We start from the raw sequence: 21,555 nt of genomic DNA, 5'->3' as shown, positions 1-21,555 counted from the left end.
TTGATTCATTTTATTTGATTTCATTTTACATTTGAAAACACTTTTAATTTAACTAGCTGTTGATCTAGAAACTGGAAAAAATGTTCGGCTATAGCTGTGTCATATGGTTCTTATGTTTACAGAGGTTTGTGTCCTTTTTTAAAAAAAAAAGCCTGGAAGTAGCCTAGCTCCTAATAATGTCATTTATTTACACATGCCACAAAATGTGAGAAAACATTGTATTTCTGTGTAATTTAGTGTTAAATATTATTGTTAATAACATTAACGAGTATTTATGTTAGACAGCAGGAAAGTCGGATGGTTGCCAGAATTGATTTATTGAAAATTTGCCAACAGCGCAACGAAAAGGCAATTCACAGCAACACTGAGTGAAATGCTGAGTACAGTACAAATGCATCACCTTCTAATTTTCTACTTTTCACATATGTTTGTGGCTGTTGACACGAATTTGAACTTTTTCTCAAGTTCAAGACTCATTTCCTGTTTTTGGAAAACAAAAACAAAACTGATGTAGTGCAGACTACAAAAGCATACTTCAGAAGATGGCACTGGTCACTGCAAACTCATAAAATGTTTTTTTCTGGTAGAAAGCTGCAATTCTGCTGTATAAGTAGCTATTGTGTCCTTTTTTTTTTTTTTTTTTTAAATGAAGAACAAAAAGCAACTTCAATAAAAGTTATGAAATCCAGCACCAACTCCCCACTTTACTGATTCTTAGTTGCAGGTGCTTCAATTTACATCAGAATTGCTAAGACTAGCATTACCAAGCAGGAAGAGCCATTCCTGAGTCAATTATGCTCAAAGGATATATAAAAGTACAAGATGCACATTCCCAACATTTTTATTCAGTTAAACATCGGTAGGATGCAAAGGAATAACAATTTATCATGCAGCGTACAGGTTCAAAATATGGGAAGTGGACTAGTTCTTATATGCCACTTTTCTACTCGAGCACTCAAACTGCTCAGGAAAAGCACCAGTTTTCTTGTGTCATAGAGACCATAGGTAATCCCAATTGACCTGTGATAGATCCGTATGTCTATTGTCAAGATATAATAGCTAACCAGTGGAGTTTGACAGTCTCATTAACAAACTTATTAATCATTGACCAGCTGAGTGCACAGATGCACATACCTTTGTCAGGTTCACAGGAAGGAAAAACAAAACTGTTTCAGTCAGAGGATTCATACATATGAAAAACTGTAAAATAAACGTGTGATCATTGTCTGGGAGAGTGGAATCAACATGTCTACCAGTTTTACAACAGGTAAAAGCTTTTTTGTTTTAATTAAATTTGTTCTTCTATATACAGAATGCTTTTTTTTTTTTTTTTTAATTGGACAACAAAAATAGTTTTGTATGCAGCTTTGCAGAGCATGAAATGGTCAACGAAAATCAAAGCAGCTTATAACACTTAAAGTCCAGGAGTTTTTTATACAGTTAATTTAGCTACTTTCAACCTCTAAAGTCTGTCACCACAATAGTTTAATCTTTTCTTTAAAGACCTTTGACCGAGGGTTATTATAAGGACAATGAAACCAAAGAAAGCTGGAGGCAAAGTGGAATAGATTCAAAACGATTACTTTTACCATTTACACTGTCTAAAGTACTGAGACTTCTTCAATATCTACCAACATTTTTACACACTGGTTACAGTCAAAGCATAGATTCATACAGTTCATCCACTTAATGGACTGCACTATATCATTTCCCTCAAAAAAGCATATTAATTAATTTTTTTAATCCAGGTCTTTTACGTCTGCTTATTTATGTATTTATTCTTTTATTAGGGCTCACAAGCTTTCAAGCACCACAGTGTATCTATTTGTGTAGGAGTGAAAGCTGTCAGACTGGGTTTTTTAAGGATTTGTAAACTGACAAAAAGGCCTTTGTGTAGCATAATTTAATACTGAAATACTTTATTCTGTGTACTTATAGGACTTTATCTACAAGCACAACATGGCCAGTTTGCAATTACCAATTAAAAATGTACTTTTACTTTTGATCAGAGGAAGTCAGAGTAGAGGAAACACACACACACAGGCACCAGACAACAGCTTTGCTTTTGTGCTCAGCTCTCTCTTCAACATGACGGGTACAGCGTCCACACCACTGCAGACGCCACCCCAATCCATCTGTCAATCTCTTGCTTTCCCCTCACTTTTGAACAAGAGTGCAAGATACTCAAGTGAGCATTCTCCTCTTTTCTGGCTGAGGACCATGGCCTCAGATTTGGAGGCACTAAGTGTCATTGCAATGCTTCACACTTGGCTGCAAACCACTCCGTTGTGAGCCGGAGGCCACCACTTGATGCAGCTAACAGAACCACATCATCTGCAAAAAGCAGGGATGCAATTCTAAGCCAACCAGACTGTAAGCCTTCCACCACCTGGCTCCGTCAAGAAAAATTATGAACCAAATCAGTGACAAAGGGCAGCCCTGGTGGAGTCCAACACCAGCTGGGAATGATCGTGGGGAAGCTGAGAGCTACCACATGGGCCTCCCTAGAGAGCAAAGTGAGCATCCTCGGCAGGCCTCCCTTGACACCACACCACTGCCCCCATAGCTGAACCACAAACCATACCACAGATTGAAAAAAGGAAAGAATCAAAGTATTGCAATGACCCAGGTAAAGACCCCATTTCACAATGCTATGATAAGACCTTAAGAAAGCTGTGCATAAATGAATGCCCACAAACTTCAATGAACTGAAGCACAACACTGTAAAGAACATTGGACTAAAATTCCTCCGATGTGAGAAGGTGACATAATTCGGGGGGCCTGAAAAAGAAATTAAAGCCCATACAGGTAAATAACGTAATTTAACCAAAAGAAACAAATGTTGTACTGAAATTACATTTTGCAGACATGTATGCATGGATTTTACTTTGATAAGGATTAATTTTCCCAGGGATAAAATTTTTACATTGGCATAGCTTTGTGGTGACCTTTGGGTTGGTGTTAGAGCTTTTTAGCCTTAATTAAAACACAGTTGTAGTTTATTTTAACCACATATTTAAGTAAAGAAGAAACGTGCGTGTGAGTGTGTGTGTGTGTGTGTGTGTGTGAGAGAGAGAGAGAGAGAGAGAGCGGGGGGGGATATCTTTCTTTCTTTTTTTAAAGACAAAGAATTTAACTTTACCTAATCCATTCTGGTTAAAGTGGTCATGATCTCTCTATCTAAAAGAAGGAAATGCTACCCAGGTTGGTATCTCCAAGATGTTTCCAAGCTACAGATTTTGCATAGGTGCATAGACTCCTTTAGTGGTTGAATGGCCAATAACTTTCTTCAACTTAATGAGGAGAGAACTGAAGTCCTTGTTTGTGCTCCCGAAAAATTTGTGCCCAAGGTTATGGAAAAATGAGGTCCTCTTGCAACATTTGCCAAATCTTTTATTAGGAATCTTGGTGTTACTTTTGACTCAGCTCCTGTTTTTATCATTTAAGAAACATTACTAAGCTGAGTCCCATTGTGTCACACTCGGAACTTGAAATTGTCATTCATGCATTTGTTTCATCTTGTTTGGACTATTGTAATTCTTTGTTCACTTGTTTATGTAAGCCCTCAGAATGCTGCTGCAAGGCTTCTGACCAAGTCCTCCAAGTACTCCCACGTCACACCCCAGCTGCACTGGCTCCCCATTAAATTCAGAATTTAAGATTATGACTCTGTAATTCAGGGCTCTGCATGGACAAGCACTGGCATACATCAGTGATCTTTTACATCCATACATCCCCAGCAGGCCCCTGAGGTCATGTGATTAGGGCTTGCTGGTTGACCATCACACAGGCTGAAAATGAAAGGTGACAGAGCTTTTGTAACTGTGGCCCCCAGACTCTGGAACTCTCTCCCTACCAGCTTGAAATCTGTGGACTCTTAAAAAACAGCTAAAAACTCGTCTTTTTAAACTTAATTTTGGTTAATTTTTCTTTTTATGTTTTAGCTTCTGTGAAGCACTCTTTTATTTTTATCTTGATAGGTGCTATATAAATAAAAATTTGCTTTACTTGCTTTTACTTTACTTACCACACAGAGGTTCTGTTGTCTATTTTATATTTAGATGGCAGCCCCCTGCCCACCACTGCAGCTCCCAGGACAGCTCTCACTATGGGTGCTGCTGACATTGCTATTGTTGTTGTCTACTTTATAATTGTCATGGTGGTTGGAATCTGGGTAAGAAGAGACTAAACTAATTTCATATTTACATTTGAATCACTAAACAGTTTATACCAAAGCTAATTTAAGCTTGATTTGTTTGTTCCTTTATATGTAAAAAATACAAGAAAGTTCTGTACAAGTCCATGCTAAACATGTTTATATAGAAAAATAAAATTATTTTTACATATGTTTTTTTTCTATGTGCTTAATTAACTATAGCCATTATGAGTGCATTTCTCCATTTACTAGAAAATGATTCTTGGATGTTCTACAAAGAGTTCATCCTTGCGAATTAATTGTATTTACTATATTTTGTACCAGCTCAATCTTTGGTGTTGTTTTAAAACTGTATTATCCTAATCTTTTCTTTTGTCCTTGCTATAGTCATCAATGCGTGTCAATCGCAGCACTGTTGGGGGGTACTTCTTGGCTGGTCGTTCAGTGACTTGGTGGCCTGTGAGTAACAAACGATTGACTGTTGTGCGTCATGTAAAGCTCTTGATTTCAAATCGATTGTCACACGCCTGTGCTATGACACCCTGTATGACACACACACAGCCAATGTTCTAATGCAAGGGACTTTCTATTTACAATAAACAACACGCTTAAGTCAAAGTCAAATTTATTTGTATAGCACATTTAAAACAACAACTGTTGACCAAGGTGCTGTACAATCAAGATAAGCAAAAGAAATAAAAACATAGGGAGACATGATAAAAGTTAAGAAAAAGAATCATAACATTAGAAGATTTGAGTAAATGATAAGATATATAAAAGTAATACAAACTCATTCTGGTTTAAAAGCTGTAGGGCCTGGTTTGTTTGCAGTCATCATGTCTCCAGCTTAGCTCTCCTCTCCTCTTGGTCCGAGAAAAGCGCTGCCAGTCACAATGACACTGCCCCTGAATCCACTGCACCACCCCTCCTCTGCAGCCGAGCTGCAGAGCACACGCCACCATACTGATATATTCCACACTACATGTAGTTATGTAGATTGCATGGCTTTATCAGGAATAAATAAGCACATTATATTATATTACTGCCAGGTAGTAGGAGGGAAGAAGAAGCTTTTAGGCATGTGTTCTCTGGGGAAGTGTTGCTGTTACACACAGAGACACAGTACAGACTTGGAATCTAAACACAACCAAAAAATAAGCAAATATACAAAATGAAAAATTTACAACATGAATTCAAATATATAACTAGAAAACTGGAAATCCTGTAGAAGAGGATTGGGGCCACTGAAAAAAAGGGATGTCAGAATTCTGACTTTTTTCTCAGAATTCTGAAAAAAAAGACATCCTGACTTTTTTTTCCAGTGGCCCTAATCCTCATCTGTAAAATCCACTGTCGATAGAAAATTGTTCTTAGTAGTCAGTATAGACTTTTAATAAAATAAGTTTGCATATGATAGAATACTGCATGATGACCTCTTTATAACTCAGACTCTTTTTAGTTCACTGTGGCCCGTTATCATGCAGGGAAGGAGCAGTACCTATTAGTGCTAGATAAGAGCTTAACGAGCAGTTTCACTTTGTGCCAGGTAGAGAAGCCTCTCCTGGCACACACGCACACACACATATACACATCCACATTCCAATGTAATAAACGAATGCACCTACTTTTGTATATAAATAAAGACCAGAGCGGTAACAGAGCGCACTTCACAGGGCCCCCACTCTGATGTGAGCGCTCTGTGACCGCCCTTGCAAGTAAAAACTGCAGCGTGTGTGTCTCCACTCTCTGACTCTCAGCTGAAGAAGTGTCTTTTAGAATAAATCTCTTGACATCCACCCTGGAGACTGACTGAAGACAAAACTTTGTCAAAATTAAAATAAGAATGAGAAATACTAAATTATAACATTTGATATTTCAAGTTATGGCAGGAATTGTGTTGATTTTCTGTATAAACTAAATATGACTAAAGTGCATTCACAGGCTGTCATTTAAAAATGTTATTATGTAGTTGTAAGTATTTTAAGTAAGTATTCTAAAAGCTTTTGTTGTTATTGTCTATTATCTCTATTCAATTACAGATTGGAGCCTCTCTGATGTCCAGTAATGTTGGCAGTGGTTTATTTATTGGTCTAGCAGGGACAGGAGCAGCTGGAGGAATCGCTGTTGGGGGATTTGAATGGAACGTAAGAGATGTGCGCACACACACACACACACACACACACACACACACACACACACACACACACACACACACACACACACACACACACACGTGCAATTACTTTCTTCAACCTCAACTGGGAGCTAATTCCACAGGAGAAGGGGCTGAAGTGCCCTCTTGGGCACTGCATGCAGGATTTAAAATAATAACATGATCATTCAGTAGTTTCTTTGTAAGGACAATCATTTCATAATCAGTTTGTGATTCAATCGGGTGGCAATGAAACTAATATGGGAGAAATATGATTTTTTTTTCCCCTTCTAGTCCCTGGAAGTATTCTTTGGATCAACTGAAGGATTTAACTGTAGGTTACTACATGAAACTGTATTGCTTTTGGTTTCAATGCAACTTTTAAGAGTTGCTCTGAGTATTTCTATATCGTCATTGTGTTGGTTGTAACATTATATGTTTTGGGGTTTCTTTTTACACCAAAATCAGTTAAATCAGTTAACTATGAACAGGTTGTATTAAATGATCTAAATATGCGACTGTCCGAGCTGGATCACTACAAGACTAAAGATTTACAGTCAGGTCCATGGGACATTGACACAATTCTAACATTTTTGGCTCTATACGCCACCACAATGGATTCAAAATGAAACGAACAAGATGTGCTTTAACTGCAGACTGTCGGCTTTTATTTGAGGGTATTTACATCCACTGTAGTGAAGTATAGAGCCAAAAATGTTAGAATTGTGTTGATGTCCCAATATTTATGGACCTGACTGTAGATATGCTATGTAAATAGGGCGAAAACTCACAGTAGACGCTTGTTTGGTACTTCTTCATTTATGCTACTTAAAACTTTGCAATGTCCACTTGAAAAACTGAAAAACATGAACTGTTATATTTACTTTTGACAATACGGACAATGTCTCAGTGCAACATTGTGTGTTTCTGTGTGTTTCTGTAGGCATCATGGGTTCTGGTAGCTCTGGGTTGGATATTTATCCCTGTTTACATCTCTGCTGAAGTGGTAACAATGCCTGAATACCTGGCCAAACGCTTTGGAGGCCAGAGGATACGCATATACATGTCTGTTCTGTCACTTATTCTCTACATTTTCACCAAAATATCAGTAAGACATTTTTTTTTTAAATATAAATGATTTTAATATGATACAGTAGCCACCTTACCTGTGTGTGTATGTGTTTCCCAGACAGACATTTTTTCAGGGGCATTGTTTATCCAGGTGTCATTTGGTTGGAATCTGTATCTGTCTACAGTCATACTGTTGCTGGTGACTGCTATCTACACTGTGGCAGGTAAAACACAAATACATTTTGACTGTTTTTAGTATTAATATTAAAAGTTATGTCAGTGCAAGCATTCAACAGCATAACTGTTTGCCATCATTTAAAATAAATTACATCAGTTTTTTATCTGATGTGTTTTTTCTGGACGAGAACCAATTTTTTTTTTTATCCCACATGCAGTATCCCAGTGTTAATTTTGACAGCAAATTTTGATTTACTTAGTCTCTTGACCAAAATGTCAAACTTTTTAGTCATAATTCTTTTTGGTTTAATCAATTTTTAATCAAAAAATATCACAAGACTATAATATACTATAGCAGGAATGATACTGATGAGTACCAAACACAACACTGGAGACATTAATCCAAGTGTCTGATCAAAGGGCTTCCAGGAGGTAGTAATGAAGAGAGTCCAGTGTCCATGGGATCGTCAGACACTTCTTTTCCACAATATTATACCTTTAAGGGAAATGAAAATGTTACCATGTTTGTTCAGTGCTCAGAGTGCAGTTTCTATTTAGTAACTCACTGTGACAGGAATGATGGACCCGAAAACATATTTTGCTCTTTACACACTTCTTTATTCCTGGTTGCTGCTCTTCCAACAATTGGCTGCAGCATTTCAGCTATAGCTATACAATAACAACAACATCAACCTCAGGTCCTGGCACATTTGACATAGGGTGATGAGCTGATCGAGCTCAGGTGTGTCAGCCTCCCCCACAGCTGCGCCACAAACCACACCCCGCCACACTCACCTAGTTCAACTGTTTTCGAAATAAGAATTTGTTAAATTATTTATGTTGAAAACGGTCTAAATAACACTATTACCCTGACACAGACAATCTGACAATAATATAAAAATCTGTATTTATGTAGGTGGTTTGGCAGCTGTGATCTACACTGATGCTCTCCAGACTTTGATCATGGTTGGGGGAGCTTTTGCCTTAATGTTCATAGGTATGGTACACAGACTTATACAGATACACAAACACAATCATGGGTTCTTAATTACATGACTTACATAGTACTGAAAGTTTGGATTAAAAGGTGTTATTGGCTGAAATGTTTCAAGTTAAGTATCAATCAAAAAATAGAAAACTGTTTCTTTACATCCAATTATCCTCACTGAAGGCTTCCACATTTACATGTCATAATATTTATTAGTTAATAAGTGAAGTTATAAAATTGTAAATGTCATTGTACATTTTCCAGCATTCTCCAAGGTGGGCTGGTATGAGGGCCTTGTGGATCGTTACATGTCAAGTATTCCCAATGTGACTGTTCCCAACACCACCTGCCACTTACCCCGTAGTGATGCTTTCCACATGTTCAGAGACCCTGTAACAGGGGATTTACCCTGGCCAGGTCTACTGTTTGGGCTCACCGTACTGGCTACATGGGTCTGGTGCACAGATCAGGTGATTTGATCTACACTAAAATTCAGCATGGTGCACTAATTTTATTGTAGCGGCACACTGCTGTGGGAATAATCCTGGAGGTGGCGGCCTCAAAAACTGATAACATTCGTCTTTGTGAGTCTAAACAATATGTCCCAATACAAATAAATAATGCAATTGATTTGAATTTTTAATTCCTCAAAAACACCTTGATCTCTTTATAACATTCTTCCTTCTCAGGTTTGAATGTAAATGACAAAAGGCAGCATTTGCATACTTGGTCAAAAATGAGTATTACCTGCTATAGCCAAGGTAATGCCATCCAGAGTCTCTAGAGCAGCATATTTCTAGTTAAAGATATGCTGCTAAGATATTTAGGGCAACCTCAGTTTTAACAGTTTTAATTTCTAACAAGTCAGTGTACTCTTAATGCCAGTCCCAAGCTCAGATAAATGGGAACAGTTGGGTCAACAATGGCATTAGGCATAAAAACATGGCCAAATAAAACATATATAATAAAATTTCTATGCTGGATTGGTTGTGGCCCAGGTTAACAATGTCCGCCAACAGGGTGCCAGTGGAAACTGTGCTACTGTTGGCCAAAAGAAAGAGGTGAAGTGGAAGAGGCAGCATGAGTAAAGGAAAGTCACAGATGTGGAAGTGAGAGTAGAAACTATAAATACAGGGACTATAGAATAGAATAGCCTTTTATTGTCATTGTACATGTACAAGAAAATTGTGGGTGCTCCACACCAACTGTGCCACAATAGAATATAAATAGTAGACAGGAGGAATAAATAGCAAACAGTAAATATATATATATAATCAAGAGGGATATATACAAAAGAAGAGAAGTCTATAAAAAAAATAAGAGAAAGGCACACATTAGAGAACAAAATAATTGCAAAGTGCTCAAAAGTGGTGCAAAGAAAAGACTTGCTCTGAGTATAGATTCAGGCTGGTTTGTGAGGAAATCTTTGGCTATACTTCACTCGTCTTCCAAAGTTTTCGGTTAGGAAAAACTAGCTGGAGGCGAGCATCATCTGGTTATGTTTTAACAACTTTTCAGGGGTTTATTTACTGAGTGGGGTGTAGGCAGGGACAGAGGAAAGAGTACAAGGAGACTTGGTGGTGGAATGAGGAAGTAAAGCAAAGTATTCAAAGGAAGAAGTTACCAAAGAAAAAGTTGGATAGGCAGATAAAGAAAGTAGACATGAGTACTGGGAAATTCGGCATACCACACAGAGAAATGCTTATAAGGAGTTGTATGTGAGGTGGGATACTAAGGAAGAAGGAAAGGACTTGTATCAGTTGGGTGGGCAAAGAGATTGAGCTGGAGCAGACATGTAAACGGTTACATTAATTAAGGATAGAGATGGAAACAAGTGAACCGATTTTTTTGAGGAAGAAGGAGTACTTTGACGAGCTGATGTAGACAATGAGAGAGAGAGGATCACAGTCATTTTGTCCCTGTGTTACAACACTAAATATGAAACATCCCCTCCCTTTTTTAAAATTAAAAATTTCAGTGAATTGCATTACTTATTTGAATTCAAACATATTTTTTAGACTCAAAAAGTTATTTGTTTTTTTTTTTAGTTTTTTGAGACTATCACCTCTATTGATCATTCTCACAGTAATCTGGCGATGAAATATTCTTACTGCATAACGCTGTTTTGCACAAGGAGATTACTTCTCATTGCATCACTTCCAAACCTATCCTGCTTTTCTACAAAACGTAATTATTTCTGATCGGAGAGATGAGAATCTCTCCAGCACGTCTTCATCTCAATTGTGTCAAGTGTCATTGTCCATTAGTTTTTGTTCAGTTATCATTTTGTTTATGTCAGGAAAAAAAGATCATTGACAAAGACTATGACAAGAATTATTGGTCAATACAATTAACAGTGTTTAACTGTATTGTAATGTCAATTTTGAGACAGTGTTGACACTTCACAAACCAGAAACCACAGCAACATTTCAGAAAATTCTATAACGAAAAACAAAACACAACAAGAATATACAAAAGTACATTATCTGAGGCCATCGAAGGCCAGCTTGCCAATAGTTACTCTTAATCATTAACCAACATTCATAAAAATGAGAACTGATTCATATAATCATGTCTGTGTTCTCTACTAGCCTTATATAACTGGGCAATGACAGATAACCCACAAGCTAGGCAGCTAAAAATTACATTTCCCCTTCTGAATGTGATAGACTTTCACTAAAACTTTCAACAGCTTAGCTAATGTTACCAGCTTTATGAGACCTGATGCATTTGTGAGGTTTGCATGCAGTGGCTGTAGAAGTGTAATCACATGTTTAAGTGTTTAGTTCTCTACTATTATCATTAAAACTAGAATCTGTGTGCACACACACTTGCACATTTTAATACAGTATTTATTACTTATTGCGTATAAATAATATAGAAGGTTTGCAAATGTAAAGTTGAACATTACAAAAGTACAAAATGTGTAATGCAATGATGGATAAAAATGATTATATGTTTATGCTGGTGTGTGTTTTTTCTTCAGGTTATAGTCCAAAGGTCTCTGTCAGCCAAATCTTTGTCTCATGCTAAAGCCGGCAGCGTGTTGGGTGGCTATCTCAAACTGCTCCCAATGTTCTTCGTTGTGATGCCAGGAATGATAAGTCAAGCACTATTCCCAAGTCAGTAGTATACCTCTCAAAGTGGGAATGTTATGTGAAATGTTTTTTAATATTGTTCTATATGCATACTTATCTAATACCAATAATTGATTACCTTGGTATTATTATATATATTATAACAGATGATGCATCTCTTATTATTGTTATTATTGTTTTAAAGAGATTGTTTGCAACTCCTTTTTCAACAAACCTACACTATGACACCATTCTAAGCAGGTCTCCACTTAACTTTACGTTAGAAAAATGATCACGTTTTTACTTTTGTTGACACTTTCAATTCATGTTAATGGAGTGGGTAATTGTAGGTAACACATCTGTGGTGTTTTGTCTAATTTAATTCAAACTAAATTGTTATTTTTTCAGCCCCTCCTTTGTTTTCTTCTTTATTTGTAGATGAGGTTGGTTGTGTGGATCCAGATATCTGTCAAAGTGTGTGTGGTGCTTCAGTTGGTTGCTCTAACATTGCTTATCCTAAACTAGTAATAGAGCTAATGCCAGTGGGTAAGACACACACATACACACACACTCATTTTGATATCTTAGTGAAGACATCTAAAACTCGAACTGACATAATGCTTTCCCTACCTGCTTACCCTAACTCTAACTATCAAAAAAGAATGCTTAACCCTAACCCTTAGCCTAAACCTTACTATAACCTAATAGTAACCCTGACACAAAGACCACATTTTAAAATTTCAAAACTGCCGTCAAAACCGTGAGGACAGGCACTTTCCTCACAAGTGACTGTTGGTCCCCACAAGTATAGTAACACACACACACACACACACACACACACCCCTATCTATCTATGTATGGCACAAGAAGTAAGAACCTTTTTGTTTGCTCAGTTATATCTGTGTTTTAACAATGCCTCTTGGCAAGAAATCTTAAACTGTTGAAATTGTGTTTATTTCCCCTTAAATGGTGCCACAATTGTAGGGAGAATGTATTTATGGATTAAGCAGTAGAATCAAACCCAATCTTCTCTGTCAATACTAAACAGCTTATTCTGCTATTGACTCTTCTTTTGAGCTTCTGGTACCCAAGATGCTGACAATCAGGTGTGCGACTGGTGCCTAATTAAATGCAACTGTAAGCAGGGACCCTGCTACAGCACTCAGTTGGTGCCTCCTCCAAGCATGCCACATTTGACTAATCTCAATAGGGACCGTACCAACCTGGAGCTGGTCTTCCATAGAACCAAGTTCAATTCGATTTATTTCAATTATTTTTTAAATAGCACCAAATCACATCAGCAGTCACGTGCATGCTCTTCATTATTTGGAACCATCTCTAAATTGAAGGCCAAGTTTCATGTAACGGGCGATGTCAGCTACAGGCCACATCCCAAGAAGATGGCACAACAGGAAGACAGTTTCCTCACCCTGTCAGTAGTAGACAGTCTTTTACAGATTTGCAGTCAAGGTTTACAGAACAATATGGCTGATGGCTCTTTACTGAGATAATCCAGAACAGATCTTTTGTTTTGTTTTTTATCTGTAGTGCCTTGATGTTCTCAGAGATAAACACATGCATTAAGAGAGTTTATAAAAATCTATGTTCTTTTTCCATGGCAACAACTGACAATAAGCAGATTTTATAAAATGATGTGCCATCATTTTTTCTTCTTCACAGGACTTCGTGGTCTGATGCTGGCAGTGATGTTAGCTGCTCTTATGTCATCCCTGACTTCCATTTTTAATAGCAGCTCTACTCTGTTTACACTGGACCTCTACTACAAAGCCAGGCCTAAAGCTTCTGAGTTGGAACTTATGATAGTTGGAAGGTAAGATTGACAAGAATACCTAATATGCTTTGGAAAACCAATACAAAACTCAGATGTTCTACAACATTAATACCAAAGCTATACTTACCCTAAATACAGTTTTCAATTGAGCAAATTAGTAACATGGGGTTGAAGAGAAAATATTCAGAAAATCTCTGCGAACATCATTCACCAGTGCCTGAAAGACAGCAGGGGTATTAGTAAGACCAAACGGCATCACCAGATTTTCAAAATGACCTAGAGGGGTATTAAATGTGGTATTCCAATCATGCTGCTTTTTTGTTTTACTTTATTCTTTTTTATGTAATCCTGCACATAGACATAGACAGGTGAAATGTGGATAGGTAGGCTAGCCTAGGTAGGCTCTAGGGAAGTTTGCATGTTTGGCTAACATTCTTGTTGATGGCATCTGGTCGTGATCTTTTGTTTAGTAAGCATGGTATTTATTTTGGGTAAGTTTGTTACGTGAGTGCATTCATGGAAGTGGTGCAATCACCAAGACTCTGCCCACTTCAACAGGTATGAAGACCAAAAAACTGTTTTTTCTGCTCTTCTTCACCTGATCCCAGCTGTGAGTGAACCATTTGAATGTGTGATTGTGGACTGTGTGGGCCCATTGCCTAAAGACAAAAACTGGACATCAATTTCTGCTAAGGATTAAAAAAAGAAAACTAAGGAATCATTTAAACATATAGACTCCAAAAGTAACACAGGTGCGTAGCATCGCTAATTAACTAGCAACTAATTAACAAAAGGAATTACAGAGTGAGTTAGATGTTCTATAGAACTATAAGATGTTAAGATGTGTCCTGTTAATTATAGTGATGTGGTTGTATTTTCTGTTGATTTAATGAACCGTCAGTCACAGTTTTATCAGCAGAGCTGAAGGAGCCAGACTATGTAAAAAAGTGTACTGCGCCGACTCTGGCTCCAAAAGTGCAGCAGGGCAGCTCCTACAAACAGGAAATCTTGACTATCTTATCTATATCTTCCATCTTTTCTACAGTCATTGGTGGGACTAGGTTAATCGAAATTTTTAAGTTGCCCTTTGGTGTGAATGGAAGTCAAATGGTTGTTTGTCTCTCTGTGTTAGCCCTGTACCAGACTGGCAATATGTCCAAGGTATACCACGCTGCTCGTCCTATAGTAGCTGGGATAGGCTCAAGCCCTCCGTGACCCTGATAAGGATAAGAAGTAGACAATAAATGGATGGATGGATAATAACATTAATGTGTGTGTTTTCAGGGTGTTCATCCTTGTCTTGGTGTGTCTTAGTCTGCTGTGGATTCCTGTTGTCCAGACAGCCAATAGTGGACAGCTGTTTGACTATATTCAGTCAGTGACCAGCTTTTTAGCACCTCCCATTACTGCCTTATTCCTAATGGCTATCTTTTGGCCACGAGCCAACGAGCAGGTATGTCTGCCTCTTCAGATTCAATCCAATTCAATTGCATTGGTCCCTGTGTCATTCTATCCCTTGCATCCTCTTATGTTAAACCAACTGACACCTTCACTACATTCACAAATGTCCTCTGAAGTCTTCCTCTTTTCCTCCTGCCTGGCAGCTCCATATTCAGCATCCTTTATCCAACATATCCACTATTCCAACTCTACATATCTCAACTCTAGCTTTGTCTCCAAACTGCTAAACCTTTGATGTACTCATTTTCTAATCTTATCTATCCTAATCTTGTAATTGGAAGAGGACATGTAGGATGGCTTTCATGTGCAAATCCATCCTACAGACTACTCTCCAATGCTGCCTAGCTTGTTTCCTACAACCACCCTGCAGTCTCTTTTTGATTGCACCTTTTGGATAAGATGTGGTCTATTTGTGTGCAAATTCTTCCATACTTATATGTTACGCTGTTACCTTTATACGTTTAATCCTCTTTTTAAAGTATGTGTTTGCCTCAGCCATTTCTATCCTTTTCAAAAATCACCACACAATCAATTTTCACAAAGAATGGAAAAGGCTAAATACATGATTATATATAATATGAATGGGATGTGTGTGTGTGTGTGTGTGTGTGTGTGTGTGTGTGTGTGTGTGTGTGTGTGTGTGTGTGTGTGTGTGTGTGTGTGTGTGTGTGTGTGCCATTCCCTAATCTTGAGATTCTTGCAAGTTGATATGTCCTGGCTGCAGTCACTGTTGAAGTTTCCTGACGCTGTTATGATGATACCAAGGTTCGGGCCATGGCTGGGAGCTGCATTTCAGCTAGTGGTGTTCGAGATTTTTGAAAGTATCTGATTAACAGCAGCTTCATTTTTCAGCATGACAATGACCCCAAAAATACTGCCAATACAGTGAAAACATACTGGATAGAAAAATACACAATAGAACACCACCAGTCACTGGCTGGGCTTCTCAAATCTTCAACATTACTAAAGCAGTATGAAATCACTTTGACAGAGAATTTAAAAGAAAATAATAGATATATAAACACAATTTTAAAAACAAGCGGAAGCCTTAATAACTTGGGTTTCTTTTTTCTTTGCCAGTTCCAAATTATTCAGCATCTAACGTGTTGTGTATGTCCTCTGTCTCAGGGTGCATTCTGGGGTCTGATGGCTGGACTAGTGATAGGACTGATCCGAATGGTTCTGGAGTTCTCCTATTCACCTCCTTCCTGTGGTCAGCCTGATCACCGGCCTGCAGTCCTAGCTGATGTCCACTACTTGTACTTTGCTCTCATCCTGTTGGCTCTCACATGCCTCATCATTGTTGCTGTAAGCCTGGCCACTGCCCCAATACCTAAAGAAAATGTAAGGAAAATTCCTTATATTATTCCATTTTATTTATATTCTGATCTCTGGAGCGGTAATCAGAAGGTGTCTACTGAACAATATCCAGAGTTCATATAACATATGATTCCTGTTGCAAAACAAACGAAAGAAAGAAATGCAAAGGGAAAGTGTAACTAAGTTGCAGTTAAGCAATTCATTTTGATTATGTGGATTTCAACCTTCTTTCGACTGCTTCCTTTAGGGGTCACCAAAACAGATAATCTTGCTTTCATCTGTATGAACTATTGAACCCTTGAGGATTCTTAATCTACAGAAATTGAAGTTGCGAGATTTTGTTTCCATTCTCAAACTAATACATTCAAGGCTGTTCATCACTGGAATCATCATGGGTTACTTTAAACATACAGACCTGAAAAGAATACTTAATCAGGTCTATACAAATATACTGACAGTATATAAGGCGCATACACCTGTGCACCTCAGACTACCAGATCATATCCCTCTCATTCTGATCCCAATGTATACACTGTGGGTGCGCATTGAAAGAACTGCAGTCAAAACAGCGCAAGACTATTTTGATCAAAGGAACTGGGAATTGTTTGCAGGTGAGAGTTATGTGAAAAAACTGTGTCTGTTCAGTTTAGGGGTACATAGAGTTTTGTACTGAAAACAATACAACAAAAAGAACAATAAATCTATTTCCTCATTGAAAAGCCATGGTTGAACAGTAATTTTAGGGCTCTACTTTAAAAAAGCCATGCAGCCTTCAGGATAGGGGACAGACAAACCTACAGCACAGGCGAAACTCCAGAGAAGCATCAGGGAAGCAAAGCAAACCATAGAAAATGACAGTCCCCGCGGTATGTCGAAGAGCTTTAAGGTACTGATGGACTACAAGACCATCAGAATGCTGCCAGACGATGACAATACTACACTGCTTTCCCTGTTTTGACACCAGGAGAGGAGGGGAGGGACTGGTCATTTAGCCAAGTAGACAATATACACTTCAACAGCATCAGATGAGGACTGTGTTAAAAGGCATCAACATCCACAAAGCAGCTGGTCAAATATCCTTGGACAAGATACTAACCCTAAGTTGGTCTCCAGTGTGTTTGAATGTTAAATAGAAAGCACTCGTGTAGAAAGAGCATAGAAAAAAGTGCTCATGTGTAGTGAGCATGAGCATATAGTGAGGTTGGGGAGTAGCCAACTAAGTGGTGTAAGGACAATGATCTAATCTTTAACACATCAAAATCAAAGGGGATCCTTATTGACTTCAGGAGGTCGAGGGTCAAGAAACTACATCTCTGGTGAAATAGGGGAGATTGCGGAGAACCGTAAGTAGCTGGGAGTCACCTTCTCTGCACAGCTGACTTGGTTTACAAGAGAATCTTCTTTTCTAGAAAGTTGAAGGAGGCCAGAAGCTCGTGCTGAAGTTCTATGAGTATATACTGATGACTCATGCAACAGTGTGGTATGCCAGCTGTTCTGCTGGTGAAATGAAAGAGCTGCACAGAGTGGTGCAGACAGCAAAGTGCATTGCTGGGATGGAGTTAAGGAGGCTGACAGTATCAGCAAAGACAGTACACTCCCGGGATATTCTCAGTTTGAACCGCTTCCATCTGGCAAACAGTTCATTGTTTCCATCTAGAGTGGTAGCTTCCACCACCCCAATTTCCACTTCACTACCACTGTAAAGATGGCACAGAAATACTCAGACATTTCAGTACAAACAAAACATAATTGGCTCGACACAACCTTATACAGTCGTGTATAATGCTGCTATTTTGCTTCTCTGTTGATGCTGCTTAAGTTTGCTACTAACTTTATTTTTATCTCTTAAATTTGCTTCTAAGTTTAAGTTGTTTTTGTTTTTTTACTTGTATTGTTTTGTCCTAAGAGAGAAAGCCAAACCAAATTGAATTGTACTATGTATAATTAAATTGAAATCATTCAGTCATTCATGTATTTGATCATTGGTAATCTGTAATAATTGTTTTTCATTCTTCGTCTCTTTTCATGTGTAGCTGCATAGGCTGACCTGGTGGTCCAGACATAGTCTTGAACCGCGGATGGATGTCTCAGGTCTTCAGATCACCTCTGACCAAGTGGACTCTAACCTCAGCTCAGAGTCTGACCGATTGCAAGAATCCACTTGGAAAAAAGTTGTTCTGTGGCTGTGTTGTTTGGCTAGTTCACGCTCCGAGTCGGCAGCTCCAGTGATTCAAAGCAGTGAACGAAACTTCCTCCAGGAGAAGTCACTCTGGAGAATAGTCTGCGATGTTAACGCTCTGCTACTGCTGGTTGTTAACGTGTTTCTCTGGGGATACTTTGCTTAATGTGGTCATGAAATCTTGAACATGTTGTTTTTCTTACTTCTTACTCTTCTTAATAACTTTGCTTTTCTAAACTATTCAGGAAAGAAGAAGTGGGACAGAAAAAGGATTCTCAGATATGAAACAATGAACTAATTATTCTCTATTGATTCATATCGTGCTCAAGGTTGCTCTCAAATAATATTATCTATAATTACATGATCTACAATACAATTCAGGTTTTACTTTTGTCGCCAACTCATTCTATTGTAAGTTACCACTGGATAAACATGAATATCATCTGAATTTTCATGTCAATTAATTACTGGGAAGGAGATTAAAGTAGAGGATCCACTCACCAACAGAATTCCTGTTTTTTATAACTTTCTGAATAGTTTTAAACTCATACGGCAGAAATTTACCAACATCAAGAATTGAAAAAAATTTTACTATAAAATTACCATCTTGTACAAAACTACTTCTTGCAGGCTAAACATAGACAGACAGACAGATAGATCCATCGAACATCCATATACATTTCAGACTGGTGACTGTCCAACATACCTTTTGAAATTTGATGAGATAATCTAACACCTGACAAGCAAAAATCCTTCCTGGCTTCAGGAAGGATTTGATCTTGTGAACTTGGTGGTAACAGACGTACCAGCAGTATGATTGTAATGATTGTAGCTATGTTGCTGTTATATCCATTAAGCCAGCAAATGATTATCTAGCAAGTATTTCTTGATTTTACAGAAAATTTTCAGAAAGAATAGACTATTGCTAATAAACTGCAGCCATTTGACAAATAAATCAATAAATAAATGTCTTACCCCATTTACCCATACCTGTATACAGGCAAGAGAGATAAGATTGACATCCAGTTAGCTCATTAACTGCCTTTGTTAGCAAACAATGTACAGTTCAATCTGCTCAACTTGAAAAAATAAAATAGCCCTTTATTGTGATTGTTCATGTACAACAAAATTATGGGTGCTCTGTACCAACTGTCCAGGAATAAAATATAAATATTAGGCACAAGGAATGAAAAGCAAACATGAGTACAAGTGCATCTGACAGGTACAGTTAGGAAGTAGTGCAAAGGATTTGGTCTGAGTATAGAGTCTGTATGTGAGTGTAGGTTTTTTGCCACTGTTCTGGTAGAGGTTGATCTTGGTTTCATCTGTCCAAAGAATGTTTTTCCCGAACTGGCTTTTTTCAGATTTGTTGTTGTTGTTGTTTCTTTTTAGCAAAGTCCAATCTCACCTTTCTATTCTTGAGGTTTATGAATGGCTTGCACCTTGCAGTGAACATTCTGTATTAATTTTCAGTCTTCTTCTTCTATATTCTCATTTTCTCATTTATCCAGTATATCTACCATGCCTTTTATGCACTTCTGGACTTTTTCTGCTCTTCTGTTAAAACTATCTCAGCCATGCCACTCTAACTTTGTCCTTCAAACCACACAACCTGAGCTGCCCCTCAGATGTACTCATTTCCAATTCTGTCTATTTTGGTCACTTCTAAACTTGGTGGTTCAGGGGATTGGGACGCTCATCTGTAACCGGAAGATTGCCGGTTTGATCCCCCAGCTCTCTCTGTCCTGGTCGTTGTGTCCTTGGGCAAGTCACTTTACCCTACCGCCTACTGGTGTTGGCCAGAGGGGCTGAAGGCGCGATATGGCAGTCTTGCTTCTGTCAATCTGCACCAGTGTGTGAATGAATAGTGGAATTGTAAAGTGCTTTGGGTGCCTAGCAAAGCACTATATAAATGCAATCAATTATTCTAATTAAACTCTTCCAGGTCAGCCTCTTGTCTTTTTGTCAGCGCCACGTCTCCAAATCGTACATTAGAGCAAATCTCACTAGGTTGTAAACCTTAATATTCTCTTTAGCTGATTTTCCTGTCACAAATCACACCTGACACTTGTCTACAGCCACTTCACCTTGCTTATACTCTCTCACCTCATGTGGACCCTGCATTGCTTCGTATGCCTAACCCCGGAACTTAAACTCATCTACCATCACTATGTCTACTCCTTCACTGTTACACCCATTTCCCACTCAGTCACACAAATAGATCCCTTCTTTCACTCCTCTTCTTTTCAGAGCATAGCTCCACCTCTCTAGGCTCTCTTCTATCCACCCAATCCCTAGTCTCAAGTCTAGTCACAGATCACAATGTCCTGTAAGCCCACTGAGATTCCTTCCCAACCTCATCTGCCAACCTGTCCATCGCCATTGCAAATGAGAAGGGGCTCATAGCCGAACCCTGATGTAATCCAGTCTCCACCCTGAACTGACCCGAAACCCATCGGTCACTCCTACTGCACACTTCACCAGTGTTTCACTGTTCTCATACATGTTCTGCACTAGTCTTTCTCTATATCCACAATGACACTGGCTGTCTTTCATAGCACGTCTTTCGTCAAGTTTTCCTCCCCTCACAACATGGTGATGGCCGTCCATCCATGAGACTAGTTCTGTTGGAGGTTTCTTCCTGTTAAAAGGGATTTTTTTCTTCCCACTGTTGCCAAAACACTTGCTTATAAGGGGGTTATAGGATTGTTAGGGTTCTTCTATTTTCTTTGTATTATTGTAAGGTGTTTACCTTACAATATAAAGCCCCTTGAGGAAACTGTTGTTGTGATTTGGCACTATATAAACAAAACTGAATTGAACTCCCTTTGCCTCTGTTTGTCTGCAACCTCAGCAGATCAAAGTGAAATTAATTTGATCCCTGGTGTGTTCTGTGTTCTCACAGCTACAGTTAAACTCTCAAGATCAGAATTAAGTACAAACATTTTATATATTTTCTAAATCAACAAATTATTACATGCACATTCCTGTGACAATGCAACAGTTTGCCTCACTTAAAAGTAAAGCAAACTGTTGCCTTACTTTTGCAGTGCAGAGTTAAGCTGCACATATAAAATGCATACCCCCAGCAGAGAATCTATATTGTGCCATTATCACCAGCAGGAGGTTACCCGACACTAGTGTTAGGTCTCTGAAGTGGAATCTGTTCACAGAGCCAGCAA

At 38.3% G+C, this 21,555-nt stretch overlaps 1 protein-coding gene across 1 annotated transcript; it reads left to right on the top strand.

The window, feature by feature from the left end:
• Window positions 1-128: 128 nt before the first annotated feature.
• On the top strand, window positions 129-21,537 carry slc5a9 (solute carrier family 5 member 9). Its single transcript, XM_085137482.1, has 14 exons — window positions 129-1,267; window positions 4,062-4,174; window positions 4,544-4,615; window positions 6,196-6,300; window positions 7,252-7,416; window positions 7,498-7,603; window positions 8,473-8,553; window positions 8,809-9,014; window positions 11,531-11,666; window positions 12,060-12,167; window positions 13,302-13,452; window positions 14,698-14,866; window positions 16,003-16,218; window positions 18,228-21,537. The coding sequence occupies exons 1-14, from the start codon at window positions 1,246-1,248 to the stop codon at window positions 18,537-18,539; spliced, it is 1,962 nt and encodes a 653-aa protein (XP_084993608.1). The 5' UTR covers window positions 129-1,245; the 3' UTR covers window positions 18,540-21,537.
• Window positions 21,538-21,555: the final 18 nt, after the last annotated feature.

The sequence above is a fragment of the Neolamprologus multifasciatus genome, chromosome 17, assembly GCF_963576455.1.
Source record: "Neolamprologus multifasciatus chromosome 17, fNeoMul1.2, whole genome shotgun sequence".
Taxonomy (NCBI): domain Eukaryota; kingdom Metazoa; phylum Chordata; class Actinopteri; order Cichliformes; family Cichlidae; genus Neolamprologus; species Neolamprologus multifasciatus.
This window is presented reverse-complemented; position numbering and strand designations above follow the sequence as displayed.

Coding starts and splice junctions, on each gene's coding strand:
- slc5a9 (XM_085137482.1), top strand. CDS start 1,246: ATGTCTACCAGTTTTACAACAG. Junction 6,301..7,251: donor TTGGGGGATTTGAATGGAAC/GTAAGAGATGTG, acceptor GTGTTTCTGTAG/GCATCATGGGTTCTGGTAGC. Junction 7,417..7,497: donor ACATTTTCACCAAAATATCA/GTAAGACATTTT, acceptor TGTGTTTCCCAG/ACAGACATTTTTTCAGGGGC.